General features: G+C 33.2%; 1 protein-coding gene across 6 annotated transcripts in view; it reads left to right on the top strand.

Moving 5' to 3' along the window:
• CHM (CHM, Rab escort protein 1) overlaps positions 1–25,400 on the top strand; it is a 198,287-nt gene that overhangs the window by 155,017 nt on the left and 17,870 nt on the right. For all 6 annotated transcript variants that reach the window (XM_023531195.1, XM_011361161.2, XM_023531193.1 and 3 more), the window contains one exon: positions 3,727–3,823. In XM_023531195.1, the coding sequence (XP_023386963.1) occupies positions 3,727–3,823 (97 nt within the window). The remainder of the gene's footprint in view (positions 1–3,726; positions 3,824–25,400) is intronic.

Below are 25,400 nucleotides of genomic sequence, written 5' to 3'. Positions count from 1 at the left end.
TTTTTTCCACGTTCTAGACCCAGTGGTAAATCTGCACTCTTCTTCCTCCAACACCATCAATTCCTGTTTAGTCACGTTCTTCCACTGCATCCACAGAGGAAAATCCCTTCACTGGATGAGATTGTTAACTCCACCGGGATCACTGAGGTCTAAAACCACACAATCAGACAGACTGGCACCGCCACAAAGTCAGGGGCACCAACCTCTTTCATTTGGACCCTTAGTACCCACCACTAGTTAGCTCTTCCACTGACCTCAGACAGTTCCCTCTCCTTTTCCCCTCAGTGCCTAGTCCAGGTCTTCACTATTTTACCCATCCTTCTTTTCCTTAAACCTCTCAACCCTCCTTGCCACTTCACTGAGAAAAATGAGGCCACCTACTAAACACAATAGCCCTTGCTTGACCTTCTGCCCCACCACCCACAACTTATCTACACCAGGACAGAGATTAATGAGAGGGTTCTCCTTCTAGTCCAAGGTCAAGCTCTTTCACAGGTGGCCTTGACACACACATACCACCCTGTATGCCTGCTTTCTCTCCTACATTTCCAGCTCATCCCCACTACTGGCATTTTCCCCTCGACCTATATACACATACTATCATTTTCTGTTCCAAAAATAAATAAAATGTTCCCTTGACCCTGCCCCCATCTCTAGCTAGTATCTAATCTCTCCCTTGCTCTTATGAATATTTTCAACACTATCTATACTTGCTACCTCCAGCTCCTTCCTTCTTATTCATTTCTAGACCAACCTGGCTTCTGCTCTCACATTTCTACCACAGTTTCTCTTGCCAAGCTCATTAATAACTTCATAATAGTCAGGGCCACAGGACAGTTTTTGGTTTTTGTCATTTCTGGTACATTTGACAATGTTGATTATTTCTTTTTTCTTGAAACTCTATACTCCTTTGGCTTCCATGACACTGCGCTCTCCTGTTTCTCTTCATAACTCTAGCTATTTCTTTTCTGCTTCGTGGGCTCTATCCTCCTTTTAAATATTGTGGCTCCTCAGAGTTCTCACTTCAGCCCACAGTACCTCTTGCTTTGTACATACTTGCTGTTTGACTTCATGTAATCATGGCTTCAACTCTGCGTAATTGTTGGTGCCAGCCACTTCTCTGATCTCCCAGGACTGTTGGCTCATATGCAAACTTCCTGCTGCTCATCTGTCCCAGGGTCCCTCAAACTGAACATACACAGAGCTGAACTCACCATCTTCCCTCTTAAAACTATTCATCCAGTGTTCCTCATCTTCACGAATAGCACTGATAGCCAACAACAACCTCCTCTCATCTCCGACATATCATGATCAGTGGATCAGATCCTATCAGTGGACTTCCTAGAAGTTACTCCAATCTGCTTTTCCCCTCAGTCTTTATTCTCACTGCTCCGGTTTCAGAATTCATCATCTCTGCTTTCTAACTCGTTGCCCTACCTCTAATCTTGTCTTCTTTAAATGCTCCATCTTCCACATAGCCTTCAGAGTGATCAGTCTAAAATGTACATCTGGTCACCCTTTCTTTGTTTCCTGTATGTTTTTATCTCTTTTAGAATTTGGAAGCATAAAGAACATTATGAGACTTAAAGAGAGGAAAGAATAGGTACAGGTCTAGATAAATCTTATGGAAGCAGTAGTACAGAGGTGAGGGAATTCTCTTTTGGTGGCTTTTATAATTTCTATGAGATTCAAGACAATTACCTTCTCAGAGTTCAGGAGATGGAAAGTGCTGTGGTGGGGGGTTACTGATTATATCTAAATTTAAAAAAAGATATGGATGATAGTTACAGAAAACAAAAGAAGTACTTACATCTTGGGGCAGTTTTTAAGATGCCTTTCTAGTTATGCTGATGTTTTCAGTCATAATCATTTGATACTTATAGCACAACATTTGATATATGTTATAGTGGTTCCTCTCTCTTTAATACTAAAGTACATTTTCTATTACGTACAGCAGCAAAAGGAGTTAAGAGGAATATGGAGAACACAGTTTTTGAGACATCTTAAACTCACAAATGCACATACTAGTAATATGACAGTAGGATAGTCATGGTTATCAAAGGAATTTCTATTTGAACCGCACACCTGTTAGAATAGCTATTATAATAAAGATAAGAAACAAGTATTGGTGAGGATGTTTTGAGAAGGGATTGTGCCCTGTGGTGAAAGCTAAATTGGTGTAGTCACTTTGGAAACCAGTAGGGAGGTTCTTCAAAGAATTAAAAATAGAACTACCAATCGATTTATCAATTCACGTTCTGAGCATTTATCCTTAGAAAATGAAAAAACTACTTGAAAAAGATATACATAACCCTATATTAATTGCAGCATTCTTTACAATAGCCATGATATGGAAGCAACCTAGGTGTTCATTGATAGATGAATGGACAAAGTAGATGGGCTATATATATATATGTAGTGGAATGTTACTCAGCCATAAAAAAGAATGAAATCTTGCCATTTCGACAACATGGATGGACCAAGGGTATTATGCTAAGTGAAATAAGTCAGAGAAAGGCAAATACAGTATCATTTCACTTTTATGTGGGATCTAAAAATACTAAACAAATGAACAAACAAAACAAAACAGAGTACAAACAGAGAGCAAACTGTAGTTGCTAGAGGGTTGGGCAGTGGGTAGAATGGGCAAAAAGGGTGAAGAGGATTAAGAGGTACAAACTTATAAGTCATGGGGATGTAATGTACAGTATATGGAACATAGTTCAATAGTACTACAGTAACTTTGTATATGTACAGTGACAGGTGGTTACTGGACTTCTCATGTTGAATACTTCATAAGGTATATAAATGTTAAATCACTGTGTTGTATACCTGAAACTAATATCTTATATCAACTATATTTTAATTAAAAAAAGAGCTTTATATTAAAAAAAAGAATTTTATTTTGAGAACTTGTAGGCATTTCCTTTGTGGGCTGTCAACATGACATTACCAGTCAAAATCTAAGCATAATGCTCACAGGTAAAAGAAAATGGGGCTTTGCCTTTAGCAAATTATTTCCTATATGAAATGATATAGTTTCCTCAGATTGAAGATTAGGTTGAGAATTAATATTGAGGCTTTTGGTTCTATAGAGAAACATTGACATGATGGTCATTTAAAGTCTTTTAAATATAAAGCCATGCAGCATATCAGTAGTGCCTAGGACAGCATACTGTATATCAGTAAACATTATTTAATAATAATTTTCAATTTCATTTTTAATACCGAGTTTCTAGTTTCATTAATGGAGTTCTTAAGTTAATTTGAAACCATTTTGAAACATTTTGGTATATGTCAGTCTATACTTTGGTAGTACATGTTGACATATACTTTGCTTGTTTCAGTATCTTTGAGATTTGTAACATTTTTACATTTTTTAATACTCTGCTGTTTTTAGTTATGAATAATCAAAATTGATTTAATATCTGATTTCAAAGAGTACATACATAATTCAAAAGTAATCTTATAATTGTATCCTTTTAAAATAAGTGAATCATTTAATAAATATTAAGGATATTTGGAATATTTCTTGTCTATGAATTACATAAATGCACTATGTATGATATATAAATATGTAATGTAGAAATTGGATGCTAAGGCACATGTGCATGTTATATGTATGTTTGAAAAGACACTCAGTTTGGAAGTTAACCATATACTGTAATAGAAAAAATGAAAATGAAATCTAAAAGCTATGTCTGATATTTTGTTTCTGTTTTTAAGATTTCCATTTTGACAGTGCCAGCAGAGGAACCAGGAACTTCTGCTGTTCGGATCATTGAGTTATGTTCTTCAACAATGACATGCATGAAAGGCACATGTAAGCCCAGTAGATTCTGATTATTTGTCTTTGTGTTTATTTAGGAAGTAAAGAGGGCAGCTATCCTTATAGTTGTCAGGGTCGTGTTTATAGTTTTTCCATATATACATATATGTTTTATTCACAATATTTGTTCACAGAGTAGTATATTTTTACAATAAGTCACTTCATACATTCCGCTAACCTCTAAACATTTCTGTGGCTAAATCTTCACAGGCACTGTTGCTATTCTCCAGTGAAAATTTCTGTGATTTTTCCAAGTCTTTCTGTAATTCTTCTTAAGAGTATTGGAAACATTCTTTCACAATATTTATTTTCTTTACGCTGGTTTTCTTTTTCTTAGAATTCTTAATCCAATTACTGAACTTCTACCATATATAAATCCTCATTTTATTTCTTTTTTATGAGACTACTTAGAGACTACTTTGTTCTTTTTCCTGTATGTATTAAAATTACTATTTCCAGCATTGTCATATATTATGCCTTATACTACATATTTCTTAAAGATTTTTCAGTAAGTAGAAATCAGCAAGTATACATTAGACATCACTGTGCCTAGACCTAAACTGTGTACCATAGGGTTTATGAAGACACAGAGGCTGACATGCCTGATTTGAAGTGTTCATAATCTTATTGCACACTTTATGAAACAAGACATTATTAACTGAATGCAGTGTACTCAGCTTGGCATTTCAGGATAGGTAAAGATGAATATGAAATCGATCCTGACCTTACTGGGCTCACAATCTAGTGGGACAGATAAGACAAACACGAAAGTAACTCTAAGAGGCATAGTACGAAACTACAACAAGAGAGTAGCAACAAACAGTGGACTTTAGAAATTTATAGGAGAGAGACATAGCAATATTATTAGCTAGAATTATTTTTACCTCTATAAATTTATATTTTACTCACACTACTATAGGAATTAGAAGTGGATTAATAAGGAAAACTTGACTATGTTTTCAAGTATAGAGCTACTGTTTACTAAAAGATGGCAAAAATGTGATAGAAGTGGGAGCTTGATGCCAACAGAATGAGTGAAGAAGACTTGTCCAATATTGCTGTATACTAAATTTCCATTTGAAAAGTAGCTCAGAGGTTTTTCTCCTTTTATAGTGATTTGTGATATAGGTTAGTCTTTACCATGACAGTTATCATTATTTCCCCATATTACTTTAACCAATTTTTTTTCATATCTTTTATCTGTGTTAGCATCTTAGATAAATATATAAAACTGTACTCTTCATTGGTGTTTTAAATTATATTCATTTTATATTTGTGAAATATTTTTGTATCCCCTGTCTAATGATACATAATAATATTCCTCTACCTAGAGATGATAAACACTTGATGTATGTTTCTTTGTGTGTGTTTTTTGTATCTGTAAACATATTTTCATAAAAATGCAATACATTTTATATGTTATTTTATAATTTGCTTTTAAAAATACTTAATGCAACAAAAATCTTTTTGCATGTCTTATACCATTTTCAGTGTTTGTGGATATGGCATTTTTTATTTAATCCCATGCTGTAGAGATAAAGCGTTATTAAAATTTTTACTCAATAGCCCTGTAAAAAACAGCCATCCTTATAGGTAAATATTTGTGAGCATCCATTATTTAAAAAAATATTTTTTGAGTGGAATTATTGGGTCAAAGTGTGTAGATTTTTTTTATTTTGAAATAATTATAGAGTCATAAGACTTTTCAGATAGTACAAAAAGGTTCTGTGTACCCTGCACCCAGTTTCTTATAATAGTTACATTTTACCAAATTACAATATTAAAACCAGGAATTTGACATTGGTACAATGTGTGTATGCAGTTTAATCACATGTGTACATTCTTGTGACCATCACCATAAGGATCCCAAGTGTTGCTCTTTTACAGCCACAGCTATCTTCTTCCCTTCTCACATTGACTACCTAATTCCAGACAACCACTAATCTGTTTACCATCTCAATAATTTTGTCATTTTGAGAATGTCGTATAAAAGGAATTATACTGTGTGTAATTTTATAAGATTGACTTTTTCACTCAGTGTAATTTCCTTACGGTTCATCCAACTTTTGTTGCATGTATCTATAGTCCGTTCCTGTTTATTGATGAGTAGTATTCCACAGTAAGCTATATTTCCTTCTGATCTCCAGGGTTTCTAATGAGAAATACCCTGTTATTTGAATTGTCTTTTCTCTATAGGTAATTTTTTTTCTCTCAGGCTACTTTCAAAATTTTTTTCTTAGTCTTTAATTTTTAGCAGTCTGATTATGATGTGTCTTGGCATGCATTTCTTTGGATTTATTTTATTGGGGATTTATGCAGCTTGAATCTGCAGGTTTATGTCTTTTGCCAAATTTAGGAAATTTCCATCCTTTTTTACTTTTGAGTATTTTTCAGCTTCACCCTCTTTCTTCTCTTCTTCTGGACTCGTATGACATGACTATTAGGTCTTTCACTATAGTTACACATATCTCTGAAGTTCCGTTCATTTTTTTGTTCAAAAATATTTACCGTACCTGTTAAGAGCAATCTACCAGGCTAGGCACAGTGGATTTTACAAAGGAATATTGCCAAAGTGATAACAGTAATACGATAGTACAAAGAGCACCAAGAAGAGAGCAAACTACATGTGTTTCTGTTCATTTTTATATAATTTATTTTCTCTTTCGTTCATATTTTATTATTTCTGTGATTCTACTTTCAAGGTCACCAATTCTTTCCTCTCTACATTCCATTCTGCTCTTGAACCCATACATTAAAGTTTTTTTTATTTTAATTATATTTTTCAGTTTAAAAATTTTTTTTTAAATCTTTATTTGCTGAGACTTTTTTTTTTTTTTGCTAAGGCTATCTGTTGTTTCATTTGTTTCCAGCATGTTTGTAATTGCTCATTGACGCATTTTTATGATGGCTGTGTTAAATCTTCAGATAACTCTGATAACTGTCGTGTTGGCATCTGTTAATTGTCTTTTCTCATTCAAGTTGAGATTTTCCTGGTTCTTGGTATAATGAGTAATTTTGGATTGATACTTGGGCCTTTTTGTTATTATATAATGGGGCTTAATTCTGTTTAGATCTTAATTCTGTTTTAGCAGGCCTTTTCTGACACTGCTCTGGTGGGAAAAGGGGGTGCCATCTTGTTACTGTCAGGCGGTGGTGTCAAGTGTGGTTCCCTACTTGGCCTCTGCTGGCACTTGGAGGTTGGAAAATGTCCTCATTACTGCTAAGTAATTGTAGTAAAAGCTCTTCACTAGGCCTCCATTAATTCCACTCTGGCTAGGAGGAACAGAAAAGAGTGCCTTGTTACTGCTCCCCACATGGCCTTTACTGACACCATGAGGAAGGAGGGTGTGGCCTCATTATTCAAGCAGTGGTAAGAGACCTGACTCTCCATTAGACCTCTTCTGACACCACTGCATTGAGGCAGAGGAGCGGTTCCTAGTTACTGCTGGATAGCGGTGCGAATCTAGGATTCTGCAATAGTCTCTACTAACACTGTGGAGGATGGGGACTCTTATTTCTGCTGGGGATGAAAGTCCTGGCACCCTATTTGGCCTTCTTTGACACCACCCCACCAGGAATGAGGTTGTGGAACCTCATTACATCATGGTGAGAGGTGGAAGTCTAGGCTCTCCATTCAGCCTTTAATGGTGAATGTTAGAGGTGAGACCTCTGTTTTCCTGTGGTGTTTGACTGGAGTAGAGCAATTATTGTCTAAATGTTTTCTGTCTTGCTAGGTTGCTCAATGCCCAGTCCTTTGACCAGAGAGAGCAGCCTTTCTTTGGGGTCTTTTTCTTTTTTTTTCCTTTTCTTTTCTTTTTCCTTTTTTTTTTTTTTTTTATTTTGGTCTGAGCCCATTGATATTTCTGGGTTGCCAGTTTTTCTGGTAACCAATCTGAGATACATGAGGCAAAAAGAAAAGCCAGGGAACTCTGCTGTTTTGTTCTTTTGATCCCAAGGTCCCTATACAGTTTGTTTTCTTCTTTCTACCTCGCAGAGGTTTTATATAACATGTTCAAGATTTGTAGCTGTACTTAGCAGGAGGAATAGGGAAATGTACTTTTAATCTATATTTCTGGAAGTGGAAGTCCCTAAGTGTCTACAGGCTTTTGATATATAATGTCAAATTGCCCTCCTCTCAAAGTTGTATCAACTTTTATATCCAGTGGTAGTTTTTAAACAAGTGCGTCTTTTTCCAAACCATCAATAGCACTGGATATTATCTTATCAAAACTCCTTTACCAATTTGAAAGTTAAATAATATTTGTTTAAATTTATATTTAATAACTCATGAAGTTGAACATCGTTTTGTAGTATTTCTTGGTTATTTATCCTTCTTTTGTGAATTCTTTATTTATTATATTGCTTGTTTTTTATCAACTTATAAGAATAATATAAACATTAAGGGTATCAATCCTTAGTCTTAAAGTGTTACAAGTATGTTCCCAGTTCATTAAGCATTTTTTTTAAAGCGTATGGTAAATAGAAGGCATTATTCTAGGTCTTTAGAGCAAGGCAGAAAGTGATAAAAGAAATAATTCCTGACCTCAGGAAGCTTTAAATTTATTTGGGAATAGAAAAACAGCACCATAAATAACCTTTAAAAAAAAAAAAAAGACAGCAACAAAGCAATGCAGCATAAACTAGGATACAAGCAATGAGTGTTAAATGAAAATAGGTCATTGTGTAAAATGATCTAGGACTGCTTCAAGAAAAATATAGGACATAATCTTCCCCTTAAAAATAGTATAGAAGAAACGTTTTAGTTTCATATTATGATAATATAAGGTTTGCTTATGTAAGTTTTCTGTTATGGATTAAAATATTTAAACTAATTTTATTTTGTTAGGGATGATATATTTGAGTGGGTTTATATATACATATGCACATGCCAATATACATCTGTATATTTATAGGAAACAAATTTCAAAGAGTATATAACAAAACATTCACAGCTGTGGTTATTCCTAAATGATGGTAATGCAGGTAAGTACTTTTATGTTTTTCTGTTTGTTTATATTGATTTTCTGATTTCTCTACACTATGAATTAAAAACATACTTAACTAGATATGCCACAAAGATGAAAAAAATCACATTACAGACACATATGATAGTGTGATGAAAAATTGACATACTGTACCAGATGTTAGTTGTAATTTTGATTATGCAGAATTGAATCCCCAAGTTTAGATGTTTATTTCCAGACTACTATGATATAAAAACGTTTTAAGTTGTCGTTAAATTTGACCATTTTTCTTTCATCTTCATCATTATCAAACCTTCCTACTTAGATAAATATTTCCTAAAATTTTAAACCACTTTTCCAAATTACCCTGCAACATAGTAATCAGTGATCCATCTTAAGCTAGCTCTTTCCCACATGGCTCCTTCCTTCTTTGTCATCTAAATTATGGTCCTGCTTAATTCACTGATTTATGTCTGTATATACTCTCCCAGCCCCAAACCTCTTTTTCAGGTCAGCTTATTCAGAAAAGTCTTCCTACTAGTTGAGGACATAGTATGCCTCTTGTATTTTGTAGTCATATATAACATGAAGTTATACTGTGATCTTCACATTTTCTAAGTTAAATCATAGCTATTTTAAACACCCCCTGGGTATTTCCCTGAATTTTGACATTGTTTAACTTTCAATATATTTTTGGGGGAAGCTTAACTAAAATACATTTCATATGTATGTGTTTGTCTTAGAATCTTTCTCATATAATAGAATTACATTTATGTAACAATCACTAAAGAAGTCAAAGAACTTTCATCATATTATTACATTCCGCAGAGTGCAGTGTTATATGGTGAGAAATAGTGACGCAGCACCTCTGCACTTTCCAAATGTAGGACATCCCCACCTTTGGATGAAGCGTATTTCTTGATAGATCTCTTAAAGTAGTTTGTGGTGAGGCAAACTTTTGTTTGCTCACTCCTGCATTTCACACATGGACTGTCAGTCAGCTAGGTAAGAGTAACCTAGAGTACTATGTAGATTTTCTTTAGGCCCACCTAGAAGATCCAGAGAGATGGCAAAATTATTTGCCCAAGGTCATGTGATATTTATCATTGAAATACAGTAATGTTACTACTACTAACAATAATAATAATAGCTATCATCAGGGATTTGTGGGGAGTCAGTGCAGGGCTAAGTACTCCCCATTCATTTTTTTCATACAGTTCTTAAAATAATTCTATGTAGTAGGTGCCATTAGCTCAATTTCTTAGAAAACTAAGGCTTAGGGAGTTTAATTACATTGCCAAGATCACACACTTCAATAAGTGGCAGAACAGGGATTCAAACATTTTTTTTCATTCAGGGCCCATAAAGCAGCCTATTACTTTGCTGATGCTAAAAATTTTTTAAATAATAATAACAATGCAAGCCTCATATATTTTTCTCTCTGTTCAAAAATCATAAACACTGCACCAACCCTAAAACTGGGCTTTTTCCTATCATACAATAGAGAAAACAATTTTCTTGCATTCTGTGATGGTAGTCATTCAATGAATATTTATTGAGCCCCTACTAAATGTTGTGCGCCAATGGATATAAATGAATTAGGGCTGTTGTAAAGATTCAGTGTTTATAAAGTGCTGGGCAAAGAGTAAGCATATAATAAATGGCAGCTGCTATTAATATCAAAAATACCATTGCTAATATTCTGGATTATTAATACCACGTAGAGCAAGATATTATTCTTTTTAATATTACTGTGTTTTCTCTCACTTTTGTGCCCTTGCATGAACTGTTCACTTGACCTAAGGTGGCCTTACAAACCAGTTAAATGCCTCTTCGTCCTTGGAATCCTAGTTCAAATATTCCCACTTTTCCCAAGCCTTTCCCAGCCTCATTCATGTACTTAGGCTTTTGCTCCTATGTTTAGATAGAACCTTTACCTTCCCTCTAGGTTAATACTCTATTTTAATAATAACGATAACTAACATTTTTAAGCACATACTATATGCAGGCACTGTTCTAAGTCACTTTATGTGGGTTAACTTAAGTTATTCTTCCAACAATTCTATGAGATATAGGCCCCATTGTCTATTATTCAGATGACAAAACTGAAGCACATAAAAAGGTAAATGATTTACCTAAGGTAATAGAATTAGTACAAGAGAGAAGCAGAATTTGAACACATGCAATGTGACTCAGGAGCCTGCACTTTTAACCATTATGCTGTACTGCTTCTAAGAGCAATTATAACATAATTAGCTTTACATTTCTTGTCCAATATGAAAAACAGAACCATGGCTTACCATTTCAATCCCTAGAATTTAAGTATGTATATTACACTTGATACCTTTGAGTTAATGGGGGAAAAAACTGCATGCAAAGTTTTATTTGTAAAGTGATATTTTCTAACTTTAAAGTTAAAAAAACTAAAGTTACCTGGAAACATTTTACCCACTAGCAAATGAAAAAGCAAAGATTTTATAAACATTCTATCTTAATATGTTCACAAAATTGAAAAGAAACGTTATTTTAAGAAGTTATTTTTTAGTTTGTTTACCTAATGTTGTGGGAATCAATTTCTAGCTTAACTTTATAGGAAACTTAAGGAGAATACTGGTACAATAGAAAGAATATTTGCTCAAGAGTCTACAAGATTACTTCAAATTAGTTATTTGAACTTGGAGAAGTTTACTAATTTCTTACATCTTGATTTTTTCATTAGAAATTGGGGTTGGGGTATGTGCTTCCACCACAGCCCCAACAGAGCCAGCTAAGTGAGCACCCTGCCCCTCTTCATGCCACTGCCATTTCCCCAACACAGCTAGCTGTGTGACACCTCCCTCCCCCAGTACATGCATCCCATACAGGGATTAACCCTTAAGCATCTGTCTCTGGCAGCTAGAGAAATTGCGCTTCTGGGCCCCATGTGTCTGAAGCAATTGAAGAGAAACACATAGGAACAAACAGAGATTCAAGCGAAAGGAGGAGACTATTTCAAACAAAAGAACAAGATAAAAAACCCCATTAAAAAAAATTAATTGGACAGAAGTAATGTACCTGATAAACAGTTCACAGTAATGTTTGTAAATATGTTCACCATACTCCAGAGAAGAATGGATGAACACAGTGAGAACTTAAAAAAGAGATAGAAAATATAAGAAAATACCAAACTGAAGTAATAAAGCTGAAAAATATAACAACTAAAAGAATACTCTAGAGGGAGTTTCAACAGCAGACTAGGAGCAGAGGAAATAATCAGTTTATCTGGAAGTCAAGGCAGTGGAACTTAACCAAGCAGAGCAGCAAAGAGGAGGAAAAAAAAAAAAAGAATTTTAAAAATTGAAGATAGCTTAAGGGACCTATGGGACAACATCAAGTGGAATAACATTTGCATGATAGGAGTTCAAGAAGTAGGAGAGATAAAGAAAGGGACAGAAAATTTACTTGAAACAATGGCTAAATAAAACCTTTAAATCGTGGAAGGAAACATCCAGGAAACCCAGGTAGTTTCAAACAAAATGAACCCAAAGAGACCCATACCAAGACACATTATGATTAAAATGCCAAAGTTTGCATATAAAGAGAGAATCTTAAAAGCAACAAGAGAAAAACATCTTCTTACATACAAGGATACCCCCATAAGACTATGAGCAGATTTCTCAACAGAAACTTTGCAGGCCAGAAGAGATTGGCTTGATATGTTCATAATGATAAAAGGACAAAAACTTCCAACTAAGAATGCTCTGCAAGGCAAAGTTATTATTCAGTACTGGAGAAAGAGCTTTCCAGACAGACAAAAGCTAAGGGAGTCCATCAGCACTAAACCGGCCTTATAAGAAATGTTAAAGGGACTTCTTTTAGGTGGAAATAAAAGGTACTAATTAGTAAGCAGAAAACACTTCAAAGTAAAAATCTCACTGGTAATGGTAGTGAATTAATCACATATGAAGCTAGTATATATATGGGGGAGGAGGGAGAGAGAGAGGAAGGCTGTTACGTGTGAGCCTCCTGGTAACCTATGGTAGATACACTAAAGATAATGAGAAAGGAACCTAAGCATAACACTATAGAAAATCAGTAAACTAAAAGGAAAGAAAACGAGAAAAAGAAAAAGGAACGGAAAGGAACTATAAAACAATCAGAAAACAATTAACAAAATGACAGTAATTGCATACCTATCAATAATTACTTTAAATGTAAATGGACTAAATTCACCCATCGAAAGGGAGTAGTTGAATGGATTAAAAAAAAAGACCTATCTATATGATGCTTGTAAGAGATTCACTTCAAATGTAAGGAATAAACCCATGCATACATGGTCAATTAATTTATGACAAAGGAGGCAGGAGTATACAATGGGAAAAGGACATTTTATTAAGATGTTTTAATCTCTTTATTTTTTAATTACAGTTGACAATATTTTATATTAATTTCAAGTGTACAGCCTGGCGGTTAGACATTTATATAATTTACAAAGTGATCTTCCTGATTAGTCTAGTGTCCACCTGCCACTATACATAGTTATAACACTATTGTTGACTATATTCCCTGTACTGTACTTTACATCCCTGTGGTTGTCTTGTAACTACCAATCTGTACTTTGTAATCCCTTCGCCTTTTCGCCCAGTCCCCCAACCCCCCTCCCATCTGGTTACCATCAGAATGGCTATCATCAATAAATCAACAAACAACAAGTGTTGGCGAGGGTGTGGAGAAAAGGGGACTCTCATGCACTGTTGGTGGGATTGCAAATTGGTGCAACCAATACAGAAAACTGTGTGGAGGTTACTTAAAAAAATTAAAAATAGAACTACCTTATGACGCAACAGTCCCACTTCTGAGTATTTATCCAAAGAAATCCAAAACACTAATTCAAAAAAATATATACACCTCTATGTTCATTGCAGCTTTATTTATAATAGCCAAGATATGGAAGAAGGGAGTTTTTAAAATAAATGTTAGAAAAACTGGACAGTCATATGCAAAAGAATAAAACTTGACCACTATCTTATACCATACACAAAAATTAACTCAAAATGGATTAAAGACTTGAATGCAAGACCTGAAACCATAAAATGGCTTAATAAAAGCACCTTGAGATTGATCTACCAGTGTAGGGGTTTTTTGTTTGTTTGTTTGTTTGTTTGTTTGGTGAGGGGAGTATATAACCCCTAAGGCAAGGGCAACAAAAGCAAAAATAAACAAATGAGACTACATCTGTACAGTGAAAGAAACCATTATCAAAATTAAAAACAACCTATTGAATGGGAGTAGATCCGTTAAGGGGTTAAGAGCCAAAATATATAAAGAACTCATGCAGCCCAATGGCCAAAAAAAAGAAAAAAAATCAATCTGATTTAAAAAAAAAAAAAAATGGGCAGAGGATCTAAATAGACATTTCTCCAAAGAAGACATACAAGTAGCCAACAGGCACATAAAGATGTTTAACGCCACTAAACATCAAGGAAATGCAAACCAAAACCTAATGAAATTTTACCTCACACCTGTCAGAATGAGTATTGTCAAAAAGACAAATAGTAAGTATTGCTGAGGATGTGGAGGAAAGGGAACTCTCATGTACTTTTGATGGAAGTATAAATTGGTGCAACCACTATGGAAAACAGTATGGAGGTTTCTCAAAAAATAGAACAACCATGTGATCCAGCAATTTCTCTTCTGGGTATTTATCTGAAAACAAAAACACTAATTTGAAAAGATATATACATACGTATGTTCATTGCAGTATTATTCACAACAGCTACGATCTGGCAACAGCTTTAGTGTCTACCAATGGTTGAATGGATAAAGAAAATGTATGTACACATAGACATGCAATGGAGTACTAAGCCATAAAAAAGAATGAAATCATGTCATTTGCAACGATATAGATGGACCTTGAGGATGTTATACTAAGTGAAATAGGCCAGACAAAGGCAAATACTATCTGATTTCACTTACACGTGGAATCTAAAAAACAAAACAAGTGAACAAACAAAACAAAACTGGATTCATAGACACAGAGAATAGATTGGCGGTTGCCAAAGGGGAGGTATGTTGAAGAATGAGTGAAACAAGTGAAGGGGATCAAGAGGTACAAACTTTCAGTTTTAAATAAGTCATGGGGATGTATTTTACAACATACTGACTATAGTCAATAATACTGTTATTAACTTTGTGTGGCAACAGAGGGTAACTGGACTTATTGATTGTGGTGATTGTCACACAATGTATACAAACGTTGAATCATGATGTATACCTGAGACCAATATAATAGTGTATGTCAGTTATACTTCCATTAAAAAAAAGAAATTGGGGAGTTGATCTAAAGAATTTGTAAAGATCCCATAGAAGTCAAAACCCCTCAGTGGTTAGATTTTGCACACGTGAAAAAGCCACCAGTCCTATATACATACTTGATAATGTATGGTACATTATTTTAAGCAAAATGGCTAAGATTTTTTTTTCTAAAGCCCTCTCCAACTCTAGTTTTCTCACTTATTTTTTTCATGATAAAATTATCTTGTTGATCTTTACTATAGCTTAATCGATTTATAAATACAAAACCCACAGTATATACAAAGGATTGTCTTTGCTCTTTTAGTCTCAATAGTATGGCTTACAGCAGGAATATTGAATGAAGGAGATATGTTTGAATTTATTATTTATACTTTGCCTTGTTCCAGAGAAAAAGGAGTAAAGTTCATGTTCATTTTTAAATCTTGTATGCCTTCTTCTATGCACTATTTAAAAAGTACTAGTTAATGGTTATAATGGAGCTAATTTTTGATATAACATATAACAAGATTTAAGAAATACACTGAGATACAAACTGACATTTTTGTCATTCACTTGCTTTTATTACTTAATTAAAGTTTGGCTTCTTTTTTTCCCTCCTCCTCTTCTTAGGCTTTGTGCCTTTTCACAGACTTTCAGGAATAATTTGTAATTTGGACATTAAAAGTCTTTAATGGTGTATTTTCCTGCTGCTGCCCTAATTGAGAGTCATTGATGTCACAACTAGCCGTATGTTGTTCTGCTCTTGGTAATTAGCTTATCTGTCTTCTAAAACAGAACTAGTCTGATAATATCACGGAAGGCTTTAAACCACCCTTCCCTTTCTCTTGATTTTTTTCTGTTTCAAGTCAGCAAAAGGGGGGGCGGGAAGGAAAGGAGACTGTGCCCCGTGTTTATTTTATGTATCCAAACCTCTTTGTTCATTTATTTTCCTCTTTGAAACTCTGGTTATAGGCAAATTTCTTAGCTTACAATGTTGCACAGTCATTCTCTTCCCTAACTACTTTTACTTCTAAATCTCTTATAAGTTTTTTTTTTTATTTTTTTCCTGAACCTTTTGAATAAAGCATATCCTGAACACAGTGAAACAGGTTTTTTAAATTTACGTAATTATTTCTTAACAGAAAAATTTCATTATTTCATAGGTAAAGCACTAAAAACTGAAAATGTTGAATATTCATAATATAAGAACCCACCTTTTAAGGAAGGAGTGATAGAATTTGATATTACTCATATTTGAAAAAAAAAATCTACAGAAGAATTTGTCTCGATTAGGATTCTTGAGAGAAGACTTTTTACTATTCTTTCTGAATGTTTTTGTTTTTATATATCTAGGTTAGCTATGTTGTGGATTTCTCATATCTATACTAATTACATTATTGAGCTGCTAATAACCTATGTGTTCATTGTTTTGTAGAAGTCAAAAAAGAAAGTATTATAATATTTAGGAAGAATAAATTCTAAGTACTGTATAAGTTTAATATTTTTTTAATCATTAAGTAGGTTTCATTGTGACTTATTTTCCCTTAAAGCAATTACTTAAGTAGACAAATACATCTAGACTTTGGTCCCCTTGTATAAATGACAGGCATATAATCAGTATTGCCAGCTGAGTGAAACTAAATTCCTCTACTTGCCCTAAAAATTGAAGCTGTAGTGATGAAATCATGAACTCACTGTTCTTCCTATTGGAAGAATCACTTGAAGATAAATGTTGGCAAGCATTGTAACTAATGCAGTTATACCTGAATAAATCAAACATAATCAAAATGTATACCAATTAGACTGTGTGATTTGTACCCATTCCTCATAGGTAATAAAATGAAATTTAGAGAGAGTAAATGATGTGAAATTTGGTGATAAATAGTTCAGTTGTTTAACAAAGAAATGCATTTTAAAGATACATTCATGAACAAATTAGCTTGTTGGACATATTACAGAATTATGGCTTTTAGAGAGAAAAGATGGGAATTTTTCTTTTAAATACTGAGTCGTACTAATGTCGAAATCTAGAAAATCCATTCTTTACTAGCCATAGCAATCTATATGTAAATATTTATTTTCCTTTTCAAGATTTTCAAAAGTATTTTACCTCCACTTAAATATGAGAAGATGAGGAATTTAAATTTGTCATTTACTCTGCTCTTACCTAATAAAGGTTTTATGTTATTCTTTCTGAGCGCACACTTCTACTCGTTGACTAATAATACTTCATTTATCTTTATCTCTGTTCAGTAGCTACTGCTCAAATTCGCCCATTCTAGAATCAACAGCTTTTACTTCACATTAAGAACAGGGTAGAAATTTGTGACCTTTTACAGTGTAATTCAGGGTTGACCAATACTGTGGTACTTTATATTAAACATTATTCAATTTTTGTGTTGTGTTCAGTGAAGTATAATACATAAAATTCATTTTGTAGTCTTTATTAAAGAAAATCTTATTTTAATGTTTTAGGCATCATGTAATGAGAGAATATATAATTCAATATTTTCAGTTTGTCAACAATTTTAATTTTTCTTTTTACAAATTACATGTTTTAGACTTTTTTTCATTCTATGCTAAGCAAATGCTACATTAAAGTCTTATGTGGCCAAGAATGTGCTTAAGACATTAAAATACCTTAAATTCACCTTCACTGGCTATTTAATGACTTTTCATGGATATTACATTTCCTTAGATTTGGCTTGATTTAGAACTTGTAAAACCATAAGTGCTCCACTGAAGTTTACCTTCATATGGTATGGGAATGATATATATGAAAGGTACTTGCAGGGCAACTAAATAGTTCAGTTAACAGGATACATTCTAAGGACACACTATTGTGTGGTAGTTGAGCACAGGCTGGGTTCAAATCCCAGCTCTTTTACATACTAGCTGATTGATCTTAAGCAAGTTACTTAATCTCTCTGTGCCTCAACTTCCTTATCGATAAAATAGGGATAATGATAGTACCTACCTCAGGATTATTATCAGGATCAAATTAATATGAACAGTGTATGGCATTTATAAGTATTCAATATATATTAGTTTTTACTTTAAAATCAATCACCAGAGTTAAAGAAAATTCTAGGAGTCATAGAGATGTCTTCCAAAACATGGATGGATACCTTTGGAGACATGTCTTAGTAAGCTGAGCCAGTGATTTCCCTCATTTATTTCAGAATAATTTCCTGCTCCAAAAGCAGACTTCTGATCTGCATACAGACCAGAAGTACCTAGCAGAAATGCCTTCTAAGGAAACCGGAAATATCTTTTGTTCAGAATAAAAATATTTTAGGTGATTTGTTAAATGAATTTTCATTACGGTGGGATTGAGGTTAGATAGCAAAGATTTGAAAGTCAATTAGAAATACCCATTAGTATGTAAACACTGATCAATAATACTTATTTAGCACCCCATAGTGGGCTGTATATAGCCTCCCTAAATACATTCTTCGGCTAGCTGAAATGTATTCTTTTAGGTTTGAAATTTTTAGTTTTTTAAATATTTATCTTTCTAGCATGTCTCATACATTTCCTTGCCATTCAATACTGAATATATGAAACATTTTAAACTTTGTCTTATAACAGGGATGCTGTGAACATACTTTATTATATTCATTGTGTAATCCAGTGATGCCCTTGAAGTCTATTAAGGTATTTAGGCCTATTTGTTCCTATGCTAAATGACCCTACACTGTCTGCTTTTATCATTCCTTGTATCTACATTTTATGTCTTCCTCCAGCTGTTTTCATGCAGCTGTCAGGATGTTATTTCTGGCAGCAGTTTTCACTGACCTCTCTTCTCTCTTACTGTTTATAATCTGCAGAGGGCCAGAAAACGAGATAGCCAAACATGTTGAAATTGAATGTAATATTAACATGATCAAGTTCTGATCTAGTGGTTGTGTTAGTCTTTGGGGCATTATAACGTCTACCTTGTGTGCTGAAAATACTTTTTTTTGATGAGAGGGGTATACTTCTTGGTTCTTGGTTGTATGTAAAAGACCTCTGAATAGTGAGACATTACCGTAATTGCAATATAAACAGAGGTCAATATTAGTTAAATTGGTATTTTGATACACTGTAGCAAGTCCTTGATATGCAATAATGTCAGACTTTTATAAGCAACTCTAGGTTAGCTTAGTTATTTTTTTTCTTTTTTAAAGTAGTAATGCTACATGTTTGTGTGTATATGCTTTAAATCTCCAAATATATATATATTTAAATCTCCAAATTAAGTTCTCTTCCCCTCAGCTTATTTGATTCAAGTTATTGAGATTGTTAAATATTTGAAATTCATTTGTGTTTTCCAAAGCTGAATGAGTCATATTTTTCATACACATAGTTCATCTTTCAGAACATACCTTATATCTTTATTTTCTACTCATCTTATATCCTAAATGAAGCTAATACAGAATTTGTTTTCTTTTAAAATTGTTTTTAAATGGCCAAAACATCATCTCTGCAGCTCTTTTATTTCACATTTAAGTTCGCACTCTTTATATAGTACTTATATTCTAGGCAGTTTGAAATCTTTTTTTTTTTTTTTTGGTAAATAATCCATCAGTAACAGCTGTTTTATTCTGGGCTTTGATGTTACAGAATGTTTTTTGTCTGTGATATGGTTATATGTGAATATATAATGTGAATATGTATACATACATATAAAATAATGGATAATCAAGAATTTTGTGTAGATACTGGTTTATATAATCTTTTCTGCTTTTACGGCCCTATAATGTTATCTCCGTTTCATAAAAATGAGTTTAGATAATGATTTTAAACAATAATTGATGACTTTTTGTTATTTGAAAATGTGACTATAAATTTTTTTAATTAGTATTGTCATGAAGCATGGATTTGATTTCACAAGTAAAGTTATTTTTCCTTGTGATCTCAAGTTGACATTCAAGATGTTTTTCATTAATTGAGAAAGTACAAGCTGACTCTGTAATTACTATGGAAATTTTCATAGTTGGATTCAAAAACCAAATTGTGTGCCCATATGCCATCAAACTCAGTTCCTCACTTGGTACCGTAAAGAAAATGTGTTTCTGACCTTTTTCTCTAATTGACAATCATACATTCTTACTTGGGCTGTGTTATATAAATTACATTTGGTCTTTATGTCTATATGAAAGACAAGTTATGAGCCACAATAATCCCTGTATACATAAATTGTATATTCCTAGTTAAGTTGCACAGTAAAATGCACTTGTTAACTAGCCCGTACATAAAGTTTCTTTATATGCATTTGAAACAATTAATGCCTACCCATATAGAGTGAATGAATACTGCGTGTGATAATCTCAGAAGCTTGAGGACTAGATTTCCTACTTTTTTCAGCAAGCATTTACTTCTATTTTACATTCATGTCTGTAATGCCATCTGCTTTTGGTTTAAAATCTGTTGTCATTGAAAGAGTAATGGCTGATGAGTAGTAAGGAGTTAGATTCATAAAACTTTAGAACTAAAAAAGAGGTCTTGTAGATGAACTTTTTCCACCCCTTTTGTTTAATCATGAGAATGCTGAGACCAGAGAGATAAACTGAATTGGTCAAGTAGATATAAAGAGCAAAAGTCATACCAGACCCATATAACCATGGGTCCTCTACTGTGTCACCCTGCTACTGTACATTATGAGACTTGTCACTTTTAAATGTGCTCATTATTATTATTGTTTAAATTCTGAGTACAAATCCCACTTCTCATGTGTTTAAAAAAAATTATATGAGGGCAGTAACTTATTATGAGAGACTGTTTTAGAGAACTGTGTTCTTCTAGTTCTGTGTTGAGTGATGTCTCCTTCTGAATTTCAGATGCTCTTGTTTCAGTGGTGCTGATTGTGACTGACATTCCATTCACCAGATTTTTTTTAAGTATCACCCTTAAATTCTATGAATTAAAGCTTATTTCCCACCGAGGCTTTTTTAATGTCAACAGAAATCTAAGTATATTGCTAACAGATGAATTGTGATAAAGAACACATTTTGTTATCTTTCAGCCCATTAAGCCTTTAAGCAGTTGCTAAGTGAAATAAAAAGAACATAGTTTATACATGGTAGAGTCAGAGATAATTATTAAATTTTTTTCTGAGTCAGTTATAATTTCACATGATGCCAGTGGGTAACATTTTCACTTCTATTGTGTCGTCACAATCTTAGTAAAAGTTGTTAATTGGTATTAATGAATGTAATACTTTTAGGAAAGCACTTGCCCCTTTTGACTTAATTTATGGTCATTTTTCGCATTTATTGAGGAAGTTAGTCCTGTGGACAAGAATTAAAGTCACAGAATACAAAGAAGCATTTTTACACAGAGAGTTAAATTTTAGTAGAAATGTGACAACATGTTCTACAGATTTGGTTTTGTGATTCTCTTAATGCATTAAGGTCTTCAAGATTTTTGCTTTTATACCCCTTGAACCCCTTATAAGTTGCCATGTATAATTTTTCATCATAAGATTCAAATACTTGCCAAGAATGTAGTTTTTAACATTATAAATATTGATATATGATAGTAAAACTGTAACATCACTCTTTTAAATGTATTTGATGGAATTTAAGTACTAGAGATATTTGATATCCACTATCATCCACTGAAAAAAAAATAAATGGAAATAGAATTTTTTATTGTTATTTAGTTTCCTAGGACAATTAGATCCTAAATATGTTTAAAAATGTCTTCTGGATTGAGCAATTAATACTATTACTTAATCAAATCCTAATTAGTATATTATAATTTTGATAAAGGATCATTAAAATAAATTTATTGAAATGCATTGCTCAATAAAGTGGAAGGAGGCTGAGTTGGGCATCTGGACGATGACCCCCTTATAGTCATTGTACCTAGTGAAAAGTCCTCTTGTATCGTTGTATATACATCCTAGTTTGAAAACTGCTGCCTTAAGTGACAGGCTGCACCTTCTACAGGATATTATTACAATTACCCAACATCATTTAGTGACTAAGAGCAGACACTCTAGAGTCAGACCAGGTGGGTTTGAATTCCAGCTCTGAGTCCCAGCTCTTCCTTTTACTAATTGCATGACTTTGAGAAATCTGCTTAACCCATTTCCCATTTGCCCCGAGAATACTCACTGGCAGTGCTTGCTGCTGCAGCATTTACCCCAAAGTAACTCACATATTACATACAGTCCTAACCTTATCCCCAAAGTTTGTCACGAAATATCTTGCTTTCATTATTATTTTCACATTGCTCTAGTATAGCGATAGTCTTTGGAAACAAATGACATCATTCTATTTATAGCATTCTGTTTTTAGTAGTGGCATTTCCATTTACAAAATATAATAATTCTCAATCGCTGAAAATGTCAAATCCTAGGAAATGTAGCATTCCTATGTGTGATGTTAACATAGTTCTCAGACAACTGTTAGCCTAAAATTCATTTGATGAATCTAATTTATATACACATTTCTGTTACATTAGGATTAGAAACAAATTCTATTTAGAAATAACTCCAAAAACAGTTTTTATATTTTATTTTTACATTGAAAACCAATCAGATTTGCTTCAGCCTTAAAAAGCATGTTTATGTAAAACTAACACTGGCAGCGAGCTAAACTTTTTTTCTAAAAGGAAAACAGGTTCACTCTACTGTTCCTCTTTCTTCTCTCCAGAGAAATGAGGATAACAGTGGGCTGTTACATAGGTGAAATGAAATAACACTTCAGACATAGTGACTGACACATGTAGGTGAGCTGCACAGTCAATTCTAGATAATCTTAAAATCTTTTGAGAATTTTATAGATAAATTAAAGTGCGAGTATTTCTCAGGCAGACTTAAATAATTTGAGGACTATCCATTGATACTTTTCTTACCTCTGTCTTGGTTGATCAGATAATTTCCTACATTTTATATAAGAAACTAGTAAAAAATTTCCCCCGTGCATATGAATGCATAAATATATTTGTGTGCACACATGTCTGTTTAAGCCTACAATTACTTAATGTCTGCCCATGACGGAGAACAAATTATCTTCAGCCACAAATATTTATTAAATACTCACTATAAGTGAGAATTATATCTGACAAAGAGAAAACTAGACTCTAAAACTCGCCCTTACAAAGGACTTAAGAAAGATATGAAGATTAATAAACCAATTTTGAAAATAATCTGAATTTTTAAAAAAACAGTCTCTCTGATTTAAAGAGAAGCAGTGAATTCAGAGTAACCTATACAAGGAAGGGACATAGGCAACACGAAAAACGAGATGTCTAGGGAGAAAAAATAGCTGTTTATATCTTAAATGTGAAGATCAGTCAATAATATAGCATATAAGCAGAATCAAGGTACAGATATTAGAATTCAGGTTATGAACATCTTTAATTTTTCCTTCTAAGAATTGCTATAAAACTCATTAAATACAATATGGTAATCTGACTTCACTACTAAAAATTTTTACTAGCACTCCCTGAATTGAACCTCTTATATTGTTAGGAAACATAAGGATATAATTGTTCCAGTGTATTTCTTTTATATATTCTGTTTCACAGAACTAGTAGTTTAACATTAAGATATTTTTCAAAATATACTTTTTTATTTATATTCCTCTTCATTTCCTTTTTCCCTAGTACACATTAATTGAGTAGAAAACTGGAAAATTGAGAACTTTGACATGAATGTTGGTATTTTATGAGCCTGTGGGATGAAGAAACAGGACATTTGAGTGTTATATCAAGGATTTCTGTCTTTATGGCTCTTTTTGTTTTAAATTTTCATTGCAACTTTATTATTTGAATTTTAAATAGATTGAATTTAGAAGTCTGACCAGCATCAGATCAATAATTACTCAGCACTGTTTACTGCTGGATTGCTGCTGCTGTAGCCAGTATTCTGAATGTTCATGACACTAAATAGATGCTTGCTTTAACTGAAGCTGATAGAGAAACAAGATATTTGAGGATACCTCACTATTATCTAATATTTTTTTTTACTTCATAGCATTTTTAAAGTAAAAATTGTATTTAAGGTGTACAACATGATTTGATGTACACATACATAGTGAAATGATTATTAGTACAATCAAGCTGATTAACATATCTCCTCAGATAGTCACTATTTTTTTCTTTTGTCATGAGAACACCTAAAACCTACTCTAGTAGCAAATTTCTAGTATTCGATACAGTATTGTTTTTATTGGGAACTTTTTCTCAATTAGTTTTTTTTTTAATTACAGTTGGCATGCAATAATATATTAATTTCAGTTGTACAGCATAGTGATTAGAGATCTATATAACTCGCAAAGTAATCACCCAACTAAATCTAGTACCCCTCTTCTCCTTTATATATTTGTTACATTGTTGACTATTTTCCTTATGCAGCACTTTAAATCTCCATGACTATTTTGTACCTATCCATTTGTACTTCTTAATCTCTTTGCCTTTTTTTGCCATCTCCCCATACCCCCTCCCATCTAGTAGCCCTCAAAATATTCTCTGTATCCATGAGTTTATTTCCTTTTTTGTTGTTGTCATTATTTACTTTGTTCTTTAGATTCCACATGTACTTAAAATCATGTGATATTTGTCTTTCTCTGACTTATTTCATTGAGCGTAATACTCTCTAGGTCCATCAAGGCGATATCTTTTTCCATCCTCTTTCTTTTAGTCTGTGTGTGTCTTTTAATCTGAAGTGAGTCTCTTGTAGGCAGCATATATAGGGGTTTTGTTTTCTTATCCATTCAGCCACTCTATCTTTTGGTTGAAGCATTAATTCTTTTCCATTTGAGGTACTTGTTCATAGATATGTAGTTATTGCCATTCTTTATTCCTGTTTTTGATACATGTTTTTTCTTCTTAAAGAAGTCTCTCTAACAATTCCTGTGATACTGGCTTGGTGTTGATGAAGTCCTTTAGTTTTTTGTTTGTTTGTTTGTTGTTTGTTTTGTTTTTTTGCTTGTTTTTTCTTTCTTTTTTTTTTTTTTCCTTTATTTTGGTCTGGAAAGCTCTTTATCTGTCCTTCAACTCTAAATGATATCGCTTTGCTGGATAAACTATTCTTGGTTGTAGATCCTGGGTTTTCATCATGTTGACTATTTTGTGCCAGTCCCTTCTGTTCTGCATAGTTTCTTTTGAGAAATCAGCTGCCAGTCTTATAGGTGCTCCCTTGTAGATAACTAACTGCTTTTCTCTTGCTGCCTTTAAGATTCTTTCTTTGTATTTAACCTTCGACATTTTAATTATACTATTCTTGGTGAGGGTCTGCTTGGATTCATCTTTTCGGGAATTTTCTAGGCTTCCTGGAGTTGTATGTGCATTCCCTTCACCAGATTAGGAAATTTTTCCATCATTATTTCTTCAAGTAGATT

Source organism: Pteropus vampyrus, unplaced genomic scaffold (assembly GCF_000151845.1).
Source record: "Pteropus vampyrus isolate Shadow unplaced genomic scaffold, Pvam_2.0 Scaffold63, whole genome shotgun sequence".
NCBI classification, from domain to species: Eukaryota; Metazoa; Chordata; class Mammalia; order Chiroptera; family Pteropodidae; genus Pteropus; species Pteropus vampyrus.
The sequence above is the reverse complement of the archived record's forward strand: the minus strand, read 5'-3'. Positions and strand labels throughout refer to the sequence as shown.